Consider the following 18,627-nt stretch of genomic DNA (forward strand, 5'->3'; position numbering starts at 1 on the left):
TGGACAAGCCAGCACAGGTGTAACACATACTGACTAACGAGGTGACACCAATCAGTGCATCCTACGTGCTAATGAGCTATACGTGCTAAAGTCCAACCTCCAAAGATACATGGAAAAACCAAAGCCTGTAACACCATCCCCCTTAAGACAACAAATATAGCCTATATTTTTGTTGGCCAAGTTTGCTCACCACCAACAGAAAACAACTTGCTGTCAACAATTAAAAACAAGAAAGAACACATACTTCTAAATGATAATATACAACCATATAATGGTCTTTCTTTTTCTTTCTATAGAATCCTAAAACTCACTAGCTTCTAGAACTCTCGTCTTCCTGAAACTCACTCTCGTCCCCTTGGAAGGAGCACAAACAAAACACAAATCAAATTGTATTAGTCATGTCTGATTTCAAGAGCAAACTCCTGCAATATCTCGACAGGCATGTTGTTGGATCGGGGCCCAGTCCCCAATGTCATGCTACAGAACATTTGGGTTGGCACATCTGAGAATTAACCGTGATTAATCTAAAAGCAGGATCACAATTTCAATATAATTGTACCCAGAAATTGCCAGTTGGTTGCATAAATAATGACTAAATGTTACATGAATTGTAAATATGAAATATCAAAAGCAAATGTACACCCCTTTGTTAATATGTATTGGCAATAATTAACTTAAGGGTGAGGCATGGAATGATAAAAAATGTATCTTTTGTCAGGCTGAATGTTTGAAATATGAGTAGGTGATTTGATTCATGCCACTTCAGTAGTGGAATAAAGACAATTAGCACTTGGATGTTGTAAAGAAATGCTGGAGTGATGTGAGATTGTTAATAAAATTGATTATAGACCAATTTATTATACTGCGTATGTGTATAGGCTGCAAGTACCTTGAAATTAAGTTGTTTTCAAGTCATTGAAAAAACGACCAGAAAATACATCTTCTCAACTTTCACTTTCAACCGAACATATATTGGACATCGGGCATAGTGTTATTTTCAACGTCTTTTCAATTACATTTCGTTCATGGGAATAGTGCAATGTCAAAACACAATAACGAATATGTAGAAACAGCTTGGGATATAATGTAAACCTAAACATTTAAGTGTTGCATTTTGATTCAAGTGGGTCACCAAAGTTGTAAGTGTAACACAACTCTATTCTTGTTAAATCTCATAAATAGTACTCTTTCAATTCAGAGCAAACGTTTAGGGTTCTACATTCTGACATTCCTTAAAATACTGCTCCTACAATGTTAAAACATTCTTTATTGTGACGTGACTAAAATACTTCCACAACATTAAAAACATTCTACATTATTTCATTGATATCATGAAACAACTACATGTATTTTCTGATGTTTAGTCAGAGATCTTTTATCAGAGTATCTCTTCCCACATTGATTACAGCTGTGAGGTTTCTCTCCTGTGTGTGTTCTCTGGTGAGATACCAGGCTGCTTAGCTGAGTAAAACTCCTCCCACATTGATCACAGCAATAAGGTTTCTCGCCTGTGTGTATTCTCTGGTGTACAGTCAAAATGCCAGATGAAGCAAAACTCTTCCCACATTGATTACAGCTATAAGGTTTCTCTCCTGTGTGTGTTCTCTGGTGTGATATCAGGCTGCTTAGCTGAGTAAAACTCTTCCCACATTCATCACAGCTACAAGGTTTCTCTCCTGTGTGTGTCCTCTGGTGTGATGTCAGACTGGTTGACTGAGTGAAACTCTTCCCACATTGACCACAGCAATAAGGTTTCTCTCCTGTGTGTGTTCTCAGGTGTGATATCAGGCTGGTTGAATGAGTAAAACTCTTCCCACATTGAGTACAGCTATAAGGTTTCTCTCCTGTGTGTGTTCTCTGATGTGTTGCCAGAGAGCCAGATGTACCAAAACTCTTCCCACATTGACCACAGCTATAAGGTTTCTCTCCTGTGTGTGTTCTCTGGTGTTTTGTCAGACAGCCAGATGTACCGAAACTCTTTCCACATTGATCACAGCTATACGATTTCTCTCCTGTGTGTGTTCTCTGGTGTGATATCAGGCTGGTTGAATGAGTAAAACTCTTCCCACACTGACTACAGCTATACAATTTCTCTCCTGTGTGTGTTCTCTGGTGTATAGTTAGATAGCTAGATGTCGTAAAACTCTTCCCACATTGATCACAGCTATAAGACTTCTCTCCTGTGTGTTTTCTCTGGTGTTTTGTCAGACAGCCAGATGTACCGAAACTCTTCCCACATTGATCACACCTAGAGAGTTTCTCTCCAGTGTGAATTATTTGATGTATCTTAAGGTCTACTGAAGAGTTGAATATTTTCCCACAGTCAGAGCAGCAGAAAGATTTCTCTCCTGTGTGTTTCTTGAGGAGTTCTGATCTGGAGAGACTTTTCTCTGCCTCGTCAGCATCATGATGTTGTTGAGGCTCCCCAGAGGATCCACGATTGTCCCGTCTCTCTCCTGTGTTAATGACAAAGTCAGACAAACGGTTAAAGGCCCACAACAGCAGAAATCCACTGTTTATGAGGTAAAAAGTGATGCCCAGAGCATACCCATGAAGTTGTACAACAATTGATGTCTGTCAAATGATTTGACAATTAAGACAGTCAAGTTAGGAACAAGCCATATTTTGTCTTGTTTTCACATTAGTAGTAACTAGAAATAAGTTATTAAAGTTGTTGCAATCCTAAGCAGTGTGCCTGACAACTATTGGTCTCCAATATAGGCCTTTTTCTGTGTTTGCTAAAATTGCAGCATGAGGGCAATGCACACACAACTTGGTTGCAGAAACTCCGCCATGCTAATGAGGAAACCACTAGTTATACCAATACTATAGAACAGTGGTTCCCAAACTTTTTATAGTCCCGTACCCCTTCAAACATTCAACCTGCAGCTTCGTACCCCCTCTTGCACCAGGGTCAGCGCAATCTCAAATGTTTTTTTTTTGCCATCATTGTAAGCCTGCCACACACACTATACAATACATTTATTAAACATAAGTTTGTCACAACTGTGATCTGTGCCTGTATTTAGTTGTCATGCTAGTGAGGAAATCCACTCTCACATAGGTATGTGGTAGCAAAGGGTATCAGTGTCTTAACAGCGCAATTTGCCAAGGCAGGATACTCTGAACGCAGACCTATCCAGAAATCTGGCAATGGCTTCTGATTAAATAAAATGTTCACAGAACTGCTTGTTGCAATTTCGATTAGGTTCTTGTTCAGATTGCGGTAAGTGGACTGGAGGCAGTGCATGAAAGGGATAATGAATCCAGTTGTTTGTGTCATCCGTTTCGGGAAAGTACCTGCAAAATTGAGCAGCCAACTCACTCAGGTGTTTCGCTACATCACATTTGACATTGTCCGTAAGCTTGAGTTAATTTGCACACAAAAAATCATACAATAATGGAAAGACCTGTGTGTTGTCCTTGTTAACGGAGACAGAAGAGCTCCTACTTCTTTAATCATAGCCTCAATTTTGTCCTGCACATTGAATATTGCTGCGGAGAGTCCCTGTAATCCTAGGTTCAGATCATTCAGGTGAGAAAAAACATCACCCAGATAGGCCAGTCGTGTGAGAAACTCGTCATCATGCAAGCGGTCAGACAAGTGAAAATGATGCTCAGTAAAGAAAACTTTAAGCTCGTCTCTCAATTCAAAAAAAACGTGTCAATACTTTGCCCCTTGATAACCAGCGCACTTCTGTATGTTGTAAAAGCGTTACATGGTCACTGCCCATATCATTGCATAGTGCATAAAAAACATGCGAGTTCAGGGGCCTTGCTTTTCACTGTTGTGTCCAAAATGTCTGTCAGACATTCCCTTGGCAGCAAGAGCATCTCGGTGGATGCTGCAGTGTACCCAAGTGGCGTCGGGAGAAACAGCTTGTACGCGCGTTACCACTCCACTATGTTCCCCTGTCATGGCTTTTGCGCCATCAGTACAGATACCAACACGAGCAGCAGCTACGTTTGGCTACATATGGACCATTAGTGGAATTCCCGCGAGAGAGTAATGGTTAATGTGATTGGCTGTTAATTATTTGACTAGGCTACCTGTATTTGACATTGTGTTGTTATAGCGCTGAACACTAGATGGTTTAATTTTATTTGTGGCAGTGAAATGAGGTCACTCAGGTGAGGAAAAAACCTCACCAAATGTATAGCCCCGTTGGAAAATAAAAATGGACTGTTTGAAAATGTGAAGAAAATGTATTATTTTTTTTAAATGTGTATCACATTTTTATTTGGCGTATCCCCGACGGCATCACGTATACCCCAGTTTGGTAATACTTGCCATAGACCTACTGTACGACCCATAACTTCACCTTAAAAATAACATAGACCTAGGACCATAAATCATTTACAAACATGGAAACTAAAATGTATTTTTCATGACATTTCATAACCTGATCACCAGATAATTTGGTGAATAATCCCACTAGGCTACTCTGTAATGTGTTGTCATTCTAAATGTCCTGAATAAGAAAATAGCTCTGTGTTGTACAATAGCATATACATCAAGGAACAGTTCTCTACACATTATGAGCTAAGTATCTATGTGTGCAAACAGACTAATGAGACCCTACTGTAAATCAAGCAGACAATAACATTATAAACATCAATTTGTTAGGGATGTTGGATCCAACATGGAGCACAGCATAACTGTCTTTACCAGAGTAATGAATGAAGAAGCACTTTGATTGTTGTTGCATGTCGTGATGATGTTTGTCATGTGACTGTCATTTGAAAATGATTTCCTGGATCAGTCGATGATAGTTGAACATGTGACTGTAACTAAACAGCTACAGTATTAAGAATTATGTGTAATTATTGAAGAACCGCGCTAATGACAGTATCCATTTGGGTGTTGTCAATAAAGTTATGGGGACTATTTTTTTTAGAGGGTGGATCAGCTTAATATTGCGGAAAGAATGTTGCTTCCAATGTAATTGTCTGCATCATTTCCAATCCCCCATTTTTTTGGTAAGGTCGCAATTGTAAATGTAAATGAGAACTTGTTCTCAACTTGCCTACCTGGTTACATAAAGGCAAAATAAAATAAATAAATGAAAAATACATACTCGCATGCATATATATACACCTATATACATACATACACATACCTATATAGACATACATACTTTTTTAAAGAATATACCTTTATTATTATTCCCCGCAAACCCTACTGCCGATCCCCCAATTGAAGTAAACTAATAAACACGTCCGCTTCTACCTTCAATCCATACATCTTATACACATTCTACAGACACAGTCTACGTTAAGGTGACTCTCAGTTAAAACCATTGGATTTTGCATACTCTGAAATGATTTAGGATTTCTGTGCCCATGAAAACTGTTTCCCAGCGTAATATAAGGAAACACTAAATGTTACGTAGGTAGAGTGCATTTCCAATATCTGAATACAAAAAAACTGTTCTAACAGGACAATAACGTAAACCACAAGGCCAAATCTACACTGGAGGAGCTTACCAAGATGACATTGAATGTTCCTGAGTGGCCTAGTTAGTTTGGACTTAAATCCTCTTGAAAGTCTATGGCAAGACTCAAAAATGGCTTTCTAGCTATGATCAACAACCAACTTGACAGAACAGGAAGAATTTTTAAAAGAATAATGAATATTCACATGAAGATCAGTCGCCTATTGGATGACATCACGACTTCCCATCAAGCCAACTCCTTGAATGCCTTACTATGACATCACTCACTCCTTCAAGTTTGCAGTGGTCTAAAAAACAAAACTATTTATATATCTTTAATGTATTTATATATCTCTTTTCAACAGGAAAAGTTTTTAAAAAATCACTGGAGGACATCATGAACAATTTCGACAGTACCAAAACATATTCAGGTGTAGAATGCCCTTTTAAAAATCACACATTAGTTCAACAAGTTTGAGTCCTAGAGTTTGTGTCCTTGATTTATAAGACAGTACTCACTGTATGTAGATCAATGTCCCTGTTTTATAAGATAATACTCACTGTATTTTCTGGTGTTAATCAGTTCTCCAGTCTTCTCTTCTTCGTCCTCCTCTAGTGTGACAGTAATCTCCCCCTCTTCATCCTTCATTCCAAAAAACGCGTCTTCCTCTTCTTCTTTCACGGTAACAGCCTCACCCTCTACTTGTTTTTGTATTGTAACATCCTTCTCTTCCTTCTCCTCTTTCACAAGAACTTCTTTCTCCGTCCAGCAGACCTCTTCTTTATCAGGAGGAGAGTAGTTTAGTGAACTCATGGTCGGGAATAACCGCTTGTTAGCATTAGAGACTAGACTAGTGCTAATTTAACCAGCCAGCTAGCTGACTTACAACGTAAATATTAAACTAAATGGGGTAGCTAGTTGCTTACACATAAGTATGTTTAAATCACAGTGGCAAATAAACCACGAAATTGTCTAAAGAACTTGAATGTTCCGACTTTGTTGGCCACCGAGGTGGCTGCAGTTGTTGAAGAAGCGTTCCGTCCACTAGATTATACGTCACACTAGAAACATCGCCTGAAATACACATATCGCCATCTGCTGTGTGGGGGGAGTAAACGCAGTTGAGGAGGGAAAACTTTTTGTCTTCTTCATTAAATTATAATATTATAAAGCAGTTTAGGGAAACGTTTTTTTCCTCGCCATTAAATAATAATATTATTTCAACACGTACAAAGAGCAACAAGTGTTTGATTAGTTCAGATTTTTTATGAGAATTCAAAACAAACTCTACATCTACTCCACATCTGTATTTCTGATTCAGTAAAATAACTAGATATCAAAATAAGCACCTACTTATTGATACCCTTGATAAAGATGAGCAAAAATGTATGTATAAAATAAATCAACTTTATCCACTACCAGGATATTTTAGCCCAAACCCTGGTTACCACTCTGCTAAGGAGGCTGATACTTGGCCATAAGTTGATATTCTAGCAAGACACATCAACATCCACGAAGAAATGGTTAATCGGGTACAAAATCAACACTTTCTATGGCCATCTCAGTCTTCGGACTTGAACTCCATTGAAAACCTGTGGTTTGAATTGAACAGGGCAGTCCATAAGCGCAGACAAAATAAATCAAGGACCTGGAGAGATTCTGTTTGGAAGAATGGTCTAAGATCCCACCCAATGTGTTCTCTAATCTCATAAAACATTTGAGTGTCGTTATCCTCCCAAGGGGAAGGTGCTGGAGTATTGAAAACATGGGTGGCAATAATTCAGACCCCTACCTTTGAGAATTACATGTTAAACTAAATCTCTTTCTCTGAGCAATTGTATTGCTATAAAATAATATAATTTCCTTTATTTTTTACATACACTATAGCTCAGTATTTTAATTATTTATTTTATAGAGTCATTGTTGCTCATCTTTATCAAGGGTGTCAACAATTTGTCCACCAATTTTACTGCTGTTACATGGTGTAACAATACATAATTTAGATGTATATAATGAACAGACTAGGTCTATACTGTGCCTACGTGGTGTAACAATACAGTGCATTCGGAAAGTATTTAGACCCCTTCACTTTTTCCACATTTTGTTACGTTACAGCCTTATTCTAAAAATATATATTTTTAGATACTCAATCGACACACATGACCCCATAATGACAAAGCAAAAACACTTTTTTCCTTCTAATTTATTAAAATAATAAACTGAAAAATCTACATAAGTATTCAGACCTTTTACTACGTATTTTGTTGAAACACCTTAGACAGCGATTACAGCCTCCAGTCTTCATGGGTATGACGCTACAAACTTGGCATCCTATATTTGGGGAGTTTCTACCATTCTTCTCTCAAACTGTCAGATTGGATGGGGGAGCTATTTTCAGGTCTCACCAGAGATGTTAGACTGGGTTCAAGTCCGGGCTCTGGCTGGGCCACTCAAGGTCATTCAGAGACTTGTCCCAAAGCCACTCCTACGCTGTCTTGGATGTGTGGTTAGGGTCGTTGTCCTGCTGGAAGGTGAACCTTCGCCCCAGTCTGAGGTCCTGAGTGCTCTGGAGCAGGTTTTCACCAGGTTGCACTTTGCTCCGTCCATCTTTCCCTCGATCCTGACTAGCATCCCAGTTCCTGCCGTTGAAAAACATCCTCACAGCCTGATGCTGTGCCAGGTTTATATCAGATATGATGCTTGGCATTCAGGCCAAAGAGTTCAATATTGGTTTCATCAGACGAGGGAATCTTGTTTCTCATGGTCTGAGAGTCTTTAGGTGTCTTTTTGGCAAACTCCAAGCGGGCTGTAATGTACATTTTACTGAGGAGTGGCTTCCGTCTGGCCACCCTACCATAAAGGCTTGATTGGTGGACTGCTACAGAGATGGTTGTCCTTCTGGAAGGTTCTCCCATCCCCACAGAGGAACTCTGTAGCTCTATCAGAGTGACCATCGGGTTCTTGGTCACCTCCCTGACTAAGGCCCTTCTCGCCCAATTGCTCAGTTTGGCCGTGCGAGTCTTGGTGGTACCAAACTACTTCAATCAAAGAATGATGGTGACCACTGTGTTCTTGGGGACATCCAATGCTACAGATATTTTTTGGTACCCTTCCCCATATCTGTGCCTCAACACAATCCTGTCTTGGAGCTCTACGGACAATTTATTTGACCTCATTGCTTGGCGTTTGCTCTGACGTGCATTGTCAACTGTAGGACCTTATATAGACAGGTATAATCGTAAATATGATTTCATGTGGCATAAACAAAAACACAAATTCTCAGTCAAAAAAAAAAAAGTCAGAACACAGCACCTTTATTGTCTCATGTGATTTCAGGTTCTGTGACTGGGAAAATGTCCTTCCACACAGAGAGAGAGCAGTGGTAGGGCTTTTTTGGTGTGTGTCTTCTTATGCTCCTTCCGGCTCCTTAACCAGGGAAAACTCTTTCCACACTGGGGGCATTGGAAAGGCTATTCTCCTTTGTGTATTCTCTCGTGCTCTTTTAACAGCCCTTTCTTAGTAAAACTCTTTCTACACTGGGAACAATGGAATGGCTTTTCTCCTGTGTGTATCCTCTCATGAGCTTTTAGGTGCCCTGTCTGAGTAAAACTCATTCCACAGTGGGAACAGTGATAAGGCTTTTCTCCAGTGTGTATTCTCTCATGCCTTTTCAGGTTAGCTAAAATGGTAAAAGTCTTTTCACAATGGGAACATTGGAAAGGCTTTTCTCCTGTGTGTGTCCTCTCATGAGCTTTTAGGTACCCTAAATGAATAAAACTCTTTTCACAGTGGGAACAGTGATAAGGCTTTTCTCCTGTGTGTATCCTCTCATGAGCTTTTAGGTCCCCTAACTGAATAAACCTCTTTTCACAGTGGGAACAGTGGTAAGGCTTTTCTCCTGTGTGTATTCTCTCATGCCTTTTCAGGTTAGCTAACACGGCAAAACTCTTTTCACACTGGGAACATTGGAAAGGCATTTCTCCGGTGTGTAGTCTCGCATGCTTTTTTAGGTTTCCTATTAGAGTAAAACTCTTTCCACAATGGGAACATTGGAATGGCTTTTCTCCTTTGTGTATTCTCTCATGCTCTTTTAATTGCCCTTTCTTAGTAAAACTTTTTCCACACTGGGAACATTGGAAAGGCTTTTCTCCTGTGTGTATCCTCTCATGAGCTTTTAGGTGCCCTGTCTGAGTAAAACTCATTCCACAGTGGGAACAGTGATAAGGCTTTTCTCCTGTGTGTATTCTCTCATGCCTTTTCAGGTTAGCTAACATGGTAAAACTTTTTCCACACTGGGAACATTGGAAAGGCTTTTCTCCTGTGTGTGTTCTTTCGTGCAGTTTTAGGTTCCCTGACCAGCAAAAACTCTTAACACAGTGGGAGCAGTGGTGTTGTCTCGCTGGTTTGGGCGTCTCTGGGTCTGGTTCCCCTGAAGGACTCTCCCCGCTGTCAGAGTCTGGTTTCTCTCCTGCCAAAGACAAACAGAGTATCTCATTAAACAGAGACCTGAATGAAACCTGCACATGATAAAAGTGTCTTCCTATGAGGTTTAATCTAGACTTGATCCCTCAATAAAAGAGCAGAACTGGTCATCACAGAGTGGCTGTAGTGCTTTGTAGGCTGGGTAAATCCATTTGAATTCAATACATTTTTGACAGCATCCCTTTCGATTAAAAAAAAGCTTTCCTTACATGTTTAACTATGGAAGAAGTGGTAAGAAAGTGACCTTTTGGAACTGAATGCAAAAACATTTGTGAGATATACAGTACCAGTTACAGGTTGACACAACTTGATGACAGCTTTGCACACTCTTGGCATTCTCTCAACCAGCTTCACCTGGAATGCTTTTCCAACAGTTTTGAAGGAGTTCCCACATATGCTGAGCACTTTTGGGCTCCTTTTCCTTCACTCTGTGGTCCAACTTATCCCAAACCATCTCAATTGGGTTGAGGTCGGGTGATTGTGAAGGCCAGGTCATCTGATGCAGCACTCCATCACTCTCTTTTTTGGTCAAATAGCTCTTACACAGCCTAGAGGTGTGTTGGGTCATTGTCCTGTTGAAAAACAAATGATAGTCCCACTAAGCGCAAACCAGATGGGATGGTGTACTGCTTCAAAGTGCTGTGGTAGTCAGACAGGTGTGAGCCTTTCCAAATCATGTCCAATCAATTGAATTTACCACAGGTGCACTCCAATCAAGTTGTAGAAACATCTCAACAATGACCAATGGAAACAGTATGCACCTGAGGTCAATTTCAAGTCTCATAGCAAAGGGTCTGAATACTTATGTAAATATGGTATTTCTGTTTTTTATTTTTAATAAATGTAATTTTTTTTTCTCCAAACCTATTTTCTCTGTCATTACGGGGTATTGTGTGTAGATTGATGAGGATTCTTATTTATTTAATCCATTGTAGAAAAAGGATGTAATGTAACAAAATGTGGAAAAACTTAAGTGACAAAAAAGGGGGTTAAAGACATAAAAAATTATATCTATATTTTTTACATCTCTCAGATACAGGACAAACACTTAAGAACAAACTCCCTTTAGATGTTTTGGGGAACTGTTGTTCCATGTTGTGAATGTTATGCAATGCATTAGTATGGGTTATAGCAGTATGGCCAAATATTTTTTGTTGATACTTCCATGGGTCTTACAGTTCAAAATCAAATAGCAAAATTATCCTTGGTATAGCATTCTTAAAACAGTACTGTACTGGGGAAGCCCTTCATGTTGTTTAAACCTTCTTAAAACAATTCCAAATAGCTTAGAAGAACCCCCCCTTTTAAGCATTCTAGTACAGTCACATAGTTAACACACACATGGACGCAGCGGTCGAAGCCACTGCATCTCAGTGTAAGAGGCGTCACTACAGGCAGTATCACATCCAGCTGTGATTGGGAGTCCCAAAGTAGATGTCTGTTATTGGGGTCGAGAGGGATCCCAAATGTGGATTGGAAGATACAAATAATCATTATTACTGGAAAATATTCATTTAAAATCCAGGAATTGTACAACTTTATCTCTCTAGGTCAAGCCAGTAGGTTGTATCCATGTGGTTCTCTCTCTCTAGGTCATGCCACTAGTTTACAGTAGGTTGTATCAAAGTGGTTTTATCTCTCTAGGTCATGCCAGTAGGCTACAGTAGGTTGTATCCAAGTAGTGTTCTCTCTCTAGGTCATGCCAGTAGGCTACAGTAGGTTGTATTTCTCTAAGTCATGCCAGTAGGCTACAGTAGGTTGTATCTCTCTAGGTCATGCCAGTAGGTTACAGTAGGTTGTAACTCTCTAGGTCATGCCAGTAGGCTACAGAAGGTTGTAACTCTCTAGGTCATGCCATAAGGTTACAGTAGGTTGTATCCAAGTGGTTTTATCTCTCTAGGTCATGCCAGTAGGCTACAGTAGGTTGTAACTCTCTATGTCAGGCCAGTGGGTTACAGTAGGTTGTAACTCTCTAGGTCAAGCCAGTAGGCTACAGTAGATTGTATCCAAGTGGTTTTATCTCTCTAGGTCAAGCCAGTAGGTTGTATCTCTCTAGGTCATGCCAGTAGGTTACAGTAGGTTGTATCTCTCTAGGTCATGCCAGTAGGTTACAGTAGGTTGTATCTCTCTAGGTCATGCCAGTAGGCTACATTAGGTTGTATCCAAATGGAAACGATTATCAACCCAATGTGGAAAGTGTTGAATTTGGTCAACAACAAAATGAATGGCTTATTTGCTACGTGAGGTTTACTTGATCTAACAGAAGTAATGATGAAGTTATGTGGACACGTGACATACCGACAACTTTGATAAAAAAACACTATAGGAGTTGTCTCCAGATCGCTATGCATATTCAAGCTTAGCATCGCTCTCCATTGAATACAGGCGGTTGATGTCAACAACCCTCATAGAATATAAACAATAGATTACAATAATAAGATGTATCCACCAATCCAAAGAAAGGATAGGCGGGATCTAGACAACCCGCAGTGCCACTTTGTGGACAACGACTCCCCTTGTTAGGGCGGAGAGTCATCTTGTCAGTGTATCCATAATCTTTGGTGTGGCCAACCCAACTCTCACATGGCACTATTGGGGGGCACGGTGTGTAGTAAAACATCACTACATGAAAATCACTACATGCCGTGCCCCCCAGTCTGCGCTCAGCAGATAGACCCTTCTCAAATATATATGTTAATTCACTTTTTGGAAACGGAACGGAGAAAACAAGGGGTAGCTTTCTCTCTACGTCGTCTGATTCTATACATATCAGTCATCCTAGGGCCCTCCGTTGAAGAGGTATTGACGAGCCAACTCCGAATATCCAAAGTTAAAAACACATTGAAGACGGTACTTACTGGTGTTAATCAGATCTATCTCCATCTCATCTTTCAATGTGACAGTAATCTCCCCTTCCTTCTTCACTCCAAAAACGACATCCTCTTCTTTTACTGTAACATCCTCCTCATCTCCATCTTCCAATGTGACAGTAATCTCCCCTTCCATCTTCACTACAAAAACTACATCCTCTTTCCCTTCCTCTTCTTTTACTGTGACATCCTCCTCCTCCTCGTTCACTCTGAACGAGTCTTTCTTTTCTTTCACTGAAACGTCTTTCTCTTCTTTCACTGTAACAGCCTCACCCCCAACTTCTTGTTTTACTGTGACATCCTCCTCTTCCGTCTCCTCTTTCACGACAATGTTCAGCCCCAGAGCTTCTTTCTCCGTCCAGCAGACCTCTTCTTTAACAGGAGGGGAGTAGTTTAGGGAGCTCATGTTCGAAAATGTTAGCTAGCTAGCTATCGTTAGCGACTAGGCTAGTGCTAATTTAACCAGCCAGCTGCTATATCTGACTAATACAAAATAACGTAATATTAAATTAAATAGGTAAACAAGTAGATACGACAGAAGTGTGTCTAAAACACAGCAGCAAATATAGACCGAAAGCGTCTAAATAGCTTGAATCTATCGGCTGTTGGCTAGCAAGCTACCGAGGTGGTTGACGAGCTGTATCTGAAGAACCGTCCACTAGATTATACGTCACGCTGGCAGCATCGCCTGAAAGACGTACATCGCCGTCTGCTGACTGGAGGGGAAACGCAGTTGAGGATCATATTTTATTTTCAGACAAAGATTATTTTAAATGGATTTAATTAAATAATACCATTATATTGAGACATACAAAGAGAAGAAAGTGTTGATTGATTAGTGCGAATAAAACATGTTTACTACAGCACATTTAAGGCAGTTTCATTAAGTCATACTAAATCTTAATAAGTAGCCAGCTACTGTAGGTCTATACTGCTCCAACATGGTGTAAGAATGCATCATGTAGATGTATATAATGAACAGACTAGGTCTGGTGTGGGAAATTAAGGTTATGCTGCTAGTGTGATTTATAATCTAGTGGACGGAACGCTTCTTTCAACAGCAGCAACAGTTAGTCAGCTACCTCGGTAGCTTGCTAGACAAAATAGCCAAACCAATATAGCTCTTTTGTGTATATTAGCCACTTTGTTTTAAGCCCACTTCTGTCATCTAGTTAGTTAACCGATTTAATTTCATATTTACGGTGTTGTTATTAGTCATCTAGCGGGCTGGATAAATTAGCAATAGCCTAGCTAACATCTCCGACCATGAGGTCACTAAGCTACTCACCTCCTGCTAAAGAAGAGGAGGTCTGCTGGATGGAGAAAGAGGGTCTGTGGCTGAACGTTGTCGTGAAAGAGGAGGATGTCACAATACAAAAACAAGTAGAGGGTGACTGGGCCCTGATTAACTAGTAAGTAATGTCTTAAATACAGATTCACAAACTCTGCAGTTGCTGAACTGATGTGTGGTGTTAAAGGCGAAATATGCAATAGCTACATCCATATTTAGACTTTTAAATTATTTATTTATAGACATTGATTCTTGAAGAATATAACACATGCCTCATGAGCTTAGTTAAACTGTTGTACCCCATCAGAACCCCAAATAAGCTTTTTTTTACTCCAATGTTTAGAAACAATGTAAACCAACACTGTATAGCCTCAACATGGTTAAAACTATCATGTTGATACCTTGTATCCATAGGTCTGTCTATGAATTTGAGACCAGTTACATTTCTCCAGCCCCATCCATCATCATATTATCTCAACAGTGATGTAATTACAGCTTTGTTATTGTTTGAACTCCAGATTGGTTGATTGTTGTGTGGCTTTTTTTAAACCAGGGGCCTGTTGCACAAAACTAGGATAAGGGATTAAGCCAGGATATCTTGGTGATCCTGGCTCAATTGATCCGTAATCCGGTTGCACTAAAGATGGATAGGGGGCAGGAGGATATGTTATGGTATAAATTACCATGGAGATTTATTCTGTGGAGCTAGCCTGCTCCAGACCAGGCTAAATTCCAGGATCTATTTAATCTCATCCCTAATGTCAGTCAGCAGTCACCACAAATGGAAACCAATAGTTATTTCACTGCTCACTATACATTGTTATCACATATAACTAGACCCACTGTTATTTAAACGTTTGTGATCATTAATTTCAATGATTTTGGATAAAAAATGATTTTTAGATGATGTTGCTATCATTAGATAATTTACAGTTTCCCATAGACTATAAGGCTATATATAAAATGCTAGAATATTAGGGCCACAGAGGGGAAAAAAACACAAGTCATAATATTGTAACCAGTTGTTTTAAAGGAGGACAGTTGTTAAAATGACAGATGTGGGGCATTTCGTGAAATTGTACTTCAGTATGGTTTCATAAACAAAGACATGCTGATGTGCCAGAATATTAAGTATCACATTGTCATAAGTATCAAAACTGTAAAAACAATATGTAGCTTTTCTGCAGAAAGAACCAGCCTCATAAATTTATGACTTTATCCTTTTTCTTCAGTGTGGCCCTAGTACTCTGTCATATAAACAAATACACATTCCATATGAATATAAAAACACAATGTGTAACATTATGTTCCTTTATTGAATAAGGACAAAACAAAGCAGGTAAACCATCAGCTCCTTTTAAAACTGAAGTCACAGTGACTCTACAAGATGGAAAGCACAGAATCTAAGCATATTATACAAAATGATACATATACAGACCTTTGAATGTGTATAACACACCCTGCATGTCTGCACACTAAAATAAATGCAGGACAAATCCATACACATCAACTGAACAGACAAATGAATGGATGCAGTAGCCTCCCTGCAGCCTTGTATTACACACAGTATACCGCACAAACATCATAAGAGGCCAAATTCGTCAAAAAACGAACCCAAAAAAACCCAAATTCCTCTGCCACCGCAGGACATATTTAACCAAAATTGAAAGCACACATACTAACTAAAATAATTCAACACATATTGGTCCCTCAGCAGCCGACCACTGTCGTCATCAGGGAAGATTGCCGGATTGTCCCAGTCCATGGCTGGTGGCACTCTGGGGGCCCTCTCCTTCCTCAGGCAGGCCACATTGTGGAGGACAGCACAAGCCACAGTAATATCACATGCCCTAACAGGGCTGACCCTTAATTTGTGAAGGCAGTGAAAGCGTGCCTTCAGGAGGCCAAAGGTCATTTCAACTCTGGCCCTGATCCTGGCATGGGCATGGTTGTAGGCCTGCTGTGCTTCCTGGGGGTCTGTGAAAGGTGTCAGGAGAAAAGGCTGGCAGCCATACCCCCTGTCTCCCAGCAACACACCAGAGAATTCACCTGTCAACACAAAATCTCATCATTACTACCTCATAAACACAGTGATATTCTTGACACAGCCATGATGGTTATAAATAGGGGTTGTGTGGCTTACCTTGTGATAGGCACTGATAGATGTCAGAGGCCCGAAAGATTCTGGAGTCATGGACTGAGCCAGGCCATTTTGCCACAACATTGCTGATCACACAGTCAGCATTGCAGACCATCTGAAATCATAAGATGAGGAATATTACACCAATCAATGCACATCACTGGCAATGCAGAGTGTTCGTCAATGGACAATATCAAAAAGTTATGTTCACCTGAACATTAATGCTGTGAAAGGATTTCCTATTCACAAAATCGGCCTCATGGGCACCTGAGGGGGCTTTTATCCTTATGTGTGTGCAGTCCACTGCACCAATGACATTGGGGAAACCTGTCACACAAAGTAATGAGTATCCTACTATGTGTTAACAGTTGTCCTGTAATTTGTAGATCCTCTTACCTGCAATCCTATAGAACTCCTCTTTGATGTCACAGAGTCTTCTGTGGCCAGGGAAGGAGATGAAGACATCTGCTAATGCTTTGATAGCCAGACACACACTCCTTATTGTGCGGCAAATTGTGGCCTTGTTCAGCTGTTCTGCATCCCCCACTGAGTACAGGAAGGCTCCACTAGCAAAAAAGCGCAAGGCCACACAAACCATTTGCTCCACACTCAGTGCATGGCTCCGTGCAGTGCGGTGCTTAATCCTGGGACCCAGTAGTCTGCATAGATACCTGATGCCATCTGCAGAAAACCTGTATCTTTCATATAGATGGTCATCAGGGAAGGCCAGTGGGTCCAACCGGTCCCTGAAGACCCTTTCTCACCTGAAGGCTCTCCTCAGCACAAGTGCTTCTTCATCCACCACATCTCGCACGAATGGGCATGCCATTGTCAGAGCAGAAAGGAACACACAATTTTGGGCCTTCATATAGGCTAGTGGCCACACCTGGTGCTGGGGGGGGTGGGCAAAAGAGGGCGATGCCTTATAACGATGACTTGGTTGTACTGATTGCTGGGAAAATAAAAAAAACCTTAGAAAGATGCCACCGTCCTGTGTGCTCACAATAAGAGCTCATATGTCATGGCTCACTTGACTTTACGAGAATATACCTAATTTTTATTTTGAGCTGTGTCATCTTCTTGGAGCTGGGGAGGAAAGAAAAATAATGATTAATACATTTGTGTTACAGTTAGCATACAGTGTACATTGAAGGCATATCTCACCTCCCTCTCAAGTTTTTTTATTTCAAGGTCCAGTTTCCTAATTGTCCTCTTTTTTATTTCGAACTCCAGTGCAAGATTTTCCATCTTTTTCTTCTTGTACTGAATGTCTATGTCTGCCAGTTCTATTTGGCACCGGAGGTGGTTGCCATACAACTTATTGATAGCTTGTGAGCTCTGTGAACGCAATACAATTAGCGCAGCTGGAATTTGGCAGGATGTGGTGTCCTTTTATTAATACGCACTATGTTGCCAGGCTGGTTTTCCCACTGTATAGCATCTGGGTCCTGTAAAAGAAATTAGATTTTTTGATTTTGATGAGGACTCCTCACCATTGTAGAGTAAATAGTACTTTCACAGTCTTAACATGATACCTCATGCCTTCTGGAATCCAGAGAGATGGTCTCCTCCTCATCATCGTCTCCATCATGTGCTGTTGCTGCTGCACTGGGGCCTTCACCCTATCACATTTAATCGGATTCATATTGAAGCTAGTAGACAAGACATGCCAGGCCTACAGTATGCCTTTGATGGAGTACTCACTGGATCAGCATCGTCTGGTGCTTGTGCTGGTGGCTCTAACAGGAACACAGTGCTGCCAGACACTGCAAGGCAATAGGTAAACCAAAGTCAGACAGTCCAAATTGATTCAATATGAATGTGGTTGTATCCCATGTAGAGATGGAAGGACATACCTTGAATGAAGCGGGTGGCATCTTGGGAGGAACCTATGCTCGTCTCTTTCCCCCCAGGGATCCCCTCTAAGACGGGCCTGCCTTTATTTAGCTCCAAGGCCATGTCCTCTGCTGGGGTAAGGTCAGCCTTTGGTGACCCACCACCCGTGCCTTGTCTGTGGGTATTCTTTTTCACTGCTAAAACAGTACAGACAATGTGTGAGCAGGCACCTTCTGGGTACAATATATGCTTGTGCTTTGTTAAATATTAGTCAGGGACCATACCATTCTGCAGAATGTTCTTGTATTTGATTTTGACCTGCTGCCATGTCCGTTTTGGCCCGTTCATGTTTAATCTACACACACACACACACACACACACACACACACTTAATGGAGTCACACTGCAAAAAATTACTTGGTATTTTTGTCTTGTTTTCAGTAAAAATAGCAAAAATTTTATCATAGCTTTATACAGTGTGATGGAGTTACTTTACACAATTTCACTCATATCTGCAGTGCATTTCAATAAAAAAAATTAACCGTTTCATAATTACAGTACAACTGCATTTT

The 18,627-nt window shown here is 40.4% G+C and overlaps 2 protein-coding genes across 2 annotated transcripts; both read right to left on the minus strand.

Moving 5' to 3' along the window:
- Positions 1-1,249: 1,249 nt before the first annotated feature.
- Positions 1,250-6,465, minus strand: LOC110527614 (zinc finger protein 501). The gene is made up of 2 exons (XM_036983138.1): positions 5,997-6,465; positions 1,250-2,456 (listed from the first exon to the last, which is right to left on the minus strand). The coding sequence occupies exons 1-2, from the start codon at positions 6,247-6,249 to the stop codon at positions 1,330-1,332; spliced, it is 1,380 nt and encodes a 459-aa protein (XP_036839033.1). The 5' UTR covers positions 6,250-6,465; the 3' UTR covers positions 1,250-1,329.
- Positions 6,466-8,590: 2,125 nt separating this feature from the next.
- LOC110527624 (zinc finger protein 501-like) lies at positions 8,591-13,435 on the minus strand. Its single transcript, XM_021609026.2, has 2 exons — positions 12,777-13,435; positions 8,591-9,904 (listed from the first exon to the last, which is right to left on the minus strand). The coding sequence occupies exons 1-2, from the start codon at positions 13,192-13,194 to the stop codon at positions 8,907-8,909; spliced, it is 1,416 nt and encodes a 471-aa protein (XP_021464701.2). The 5' UTR covers positions 13,195-13,435; the 3' UTR covers positions 8,591-8,906.
- Positions 13,436-18,627: the final 5,192 nt, after the last annotated feature.

Source organism: Oncorhynchus mykiss, chromosome 7, assembly GCF_013265735.2.
Source record: "Oncorhynchus mykiss isolate Arlee chromosome 7, USDA_OmykA_1.1, whole genome shotgun sequence".
Taxonomy (NCBI): Eukaryota; Metazoa; Chordata; class Actinopteri; order Salmoniformes; family Salmonidae; genus Oncorhynchus; species Oncorhynchus mykiss.

What these genes read in the sequence shown, in the direction of transcription:
- LOC110527614 (XM_036983138.1), bottom strand. Translation starts at nt 6,249, where the DNA reads ATGAGTTCACTAAACTACTCTCCTCCTGATAAAGAAGAGGTCTGCTGG. An exon ending in GATTAACACCAGAAAATACA is followed by an intron (nt 2,457 to 5,996) that starts GTGAGTATTATC and finishes TCATTAACACAG; the next exon opens with GAGAGAGACGGGACAATCGT.
- LOC110527624 (XM_021609026.2), bottom strand. Translation starts at nt 13,194, where the DNA reads ATGAGCTCCCTAAACTACTCCCCTCCTGTTAAAGAAGAGGTCTGCTGG. An exon ending in GATAGATCTGATTAACACCA is followed by an intron (nt 9,905 to 12,776) that starts GTAAGTACCGTC and finishes TGTCTTTGGCAG; the next exon opens with GAGAGAAACCAGACTCTGAC.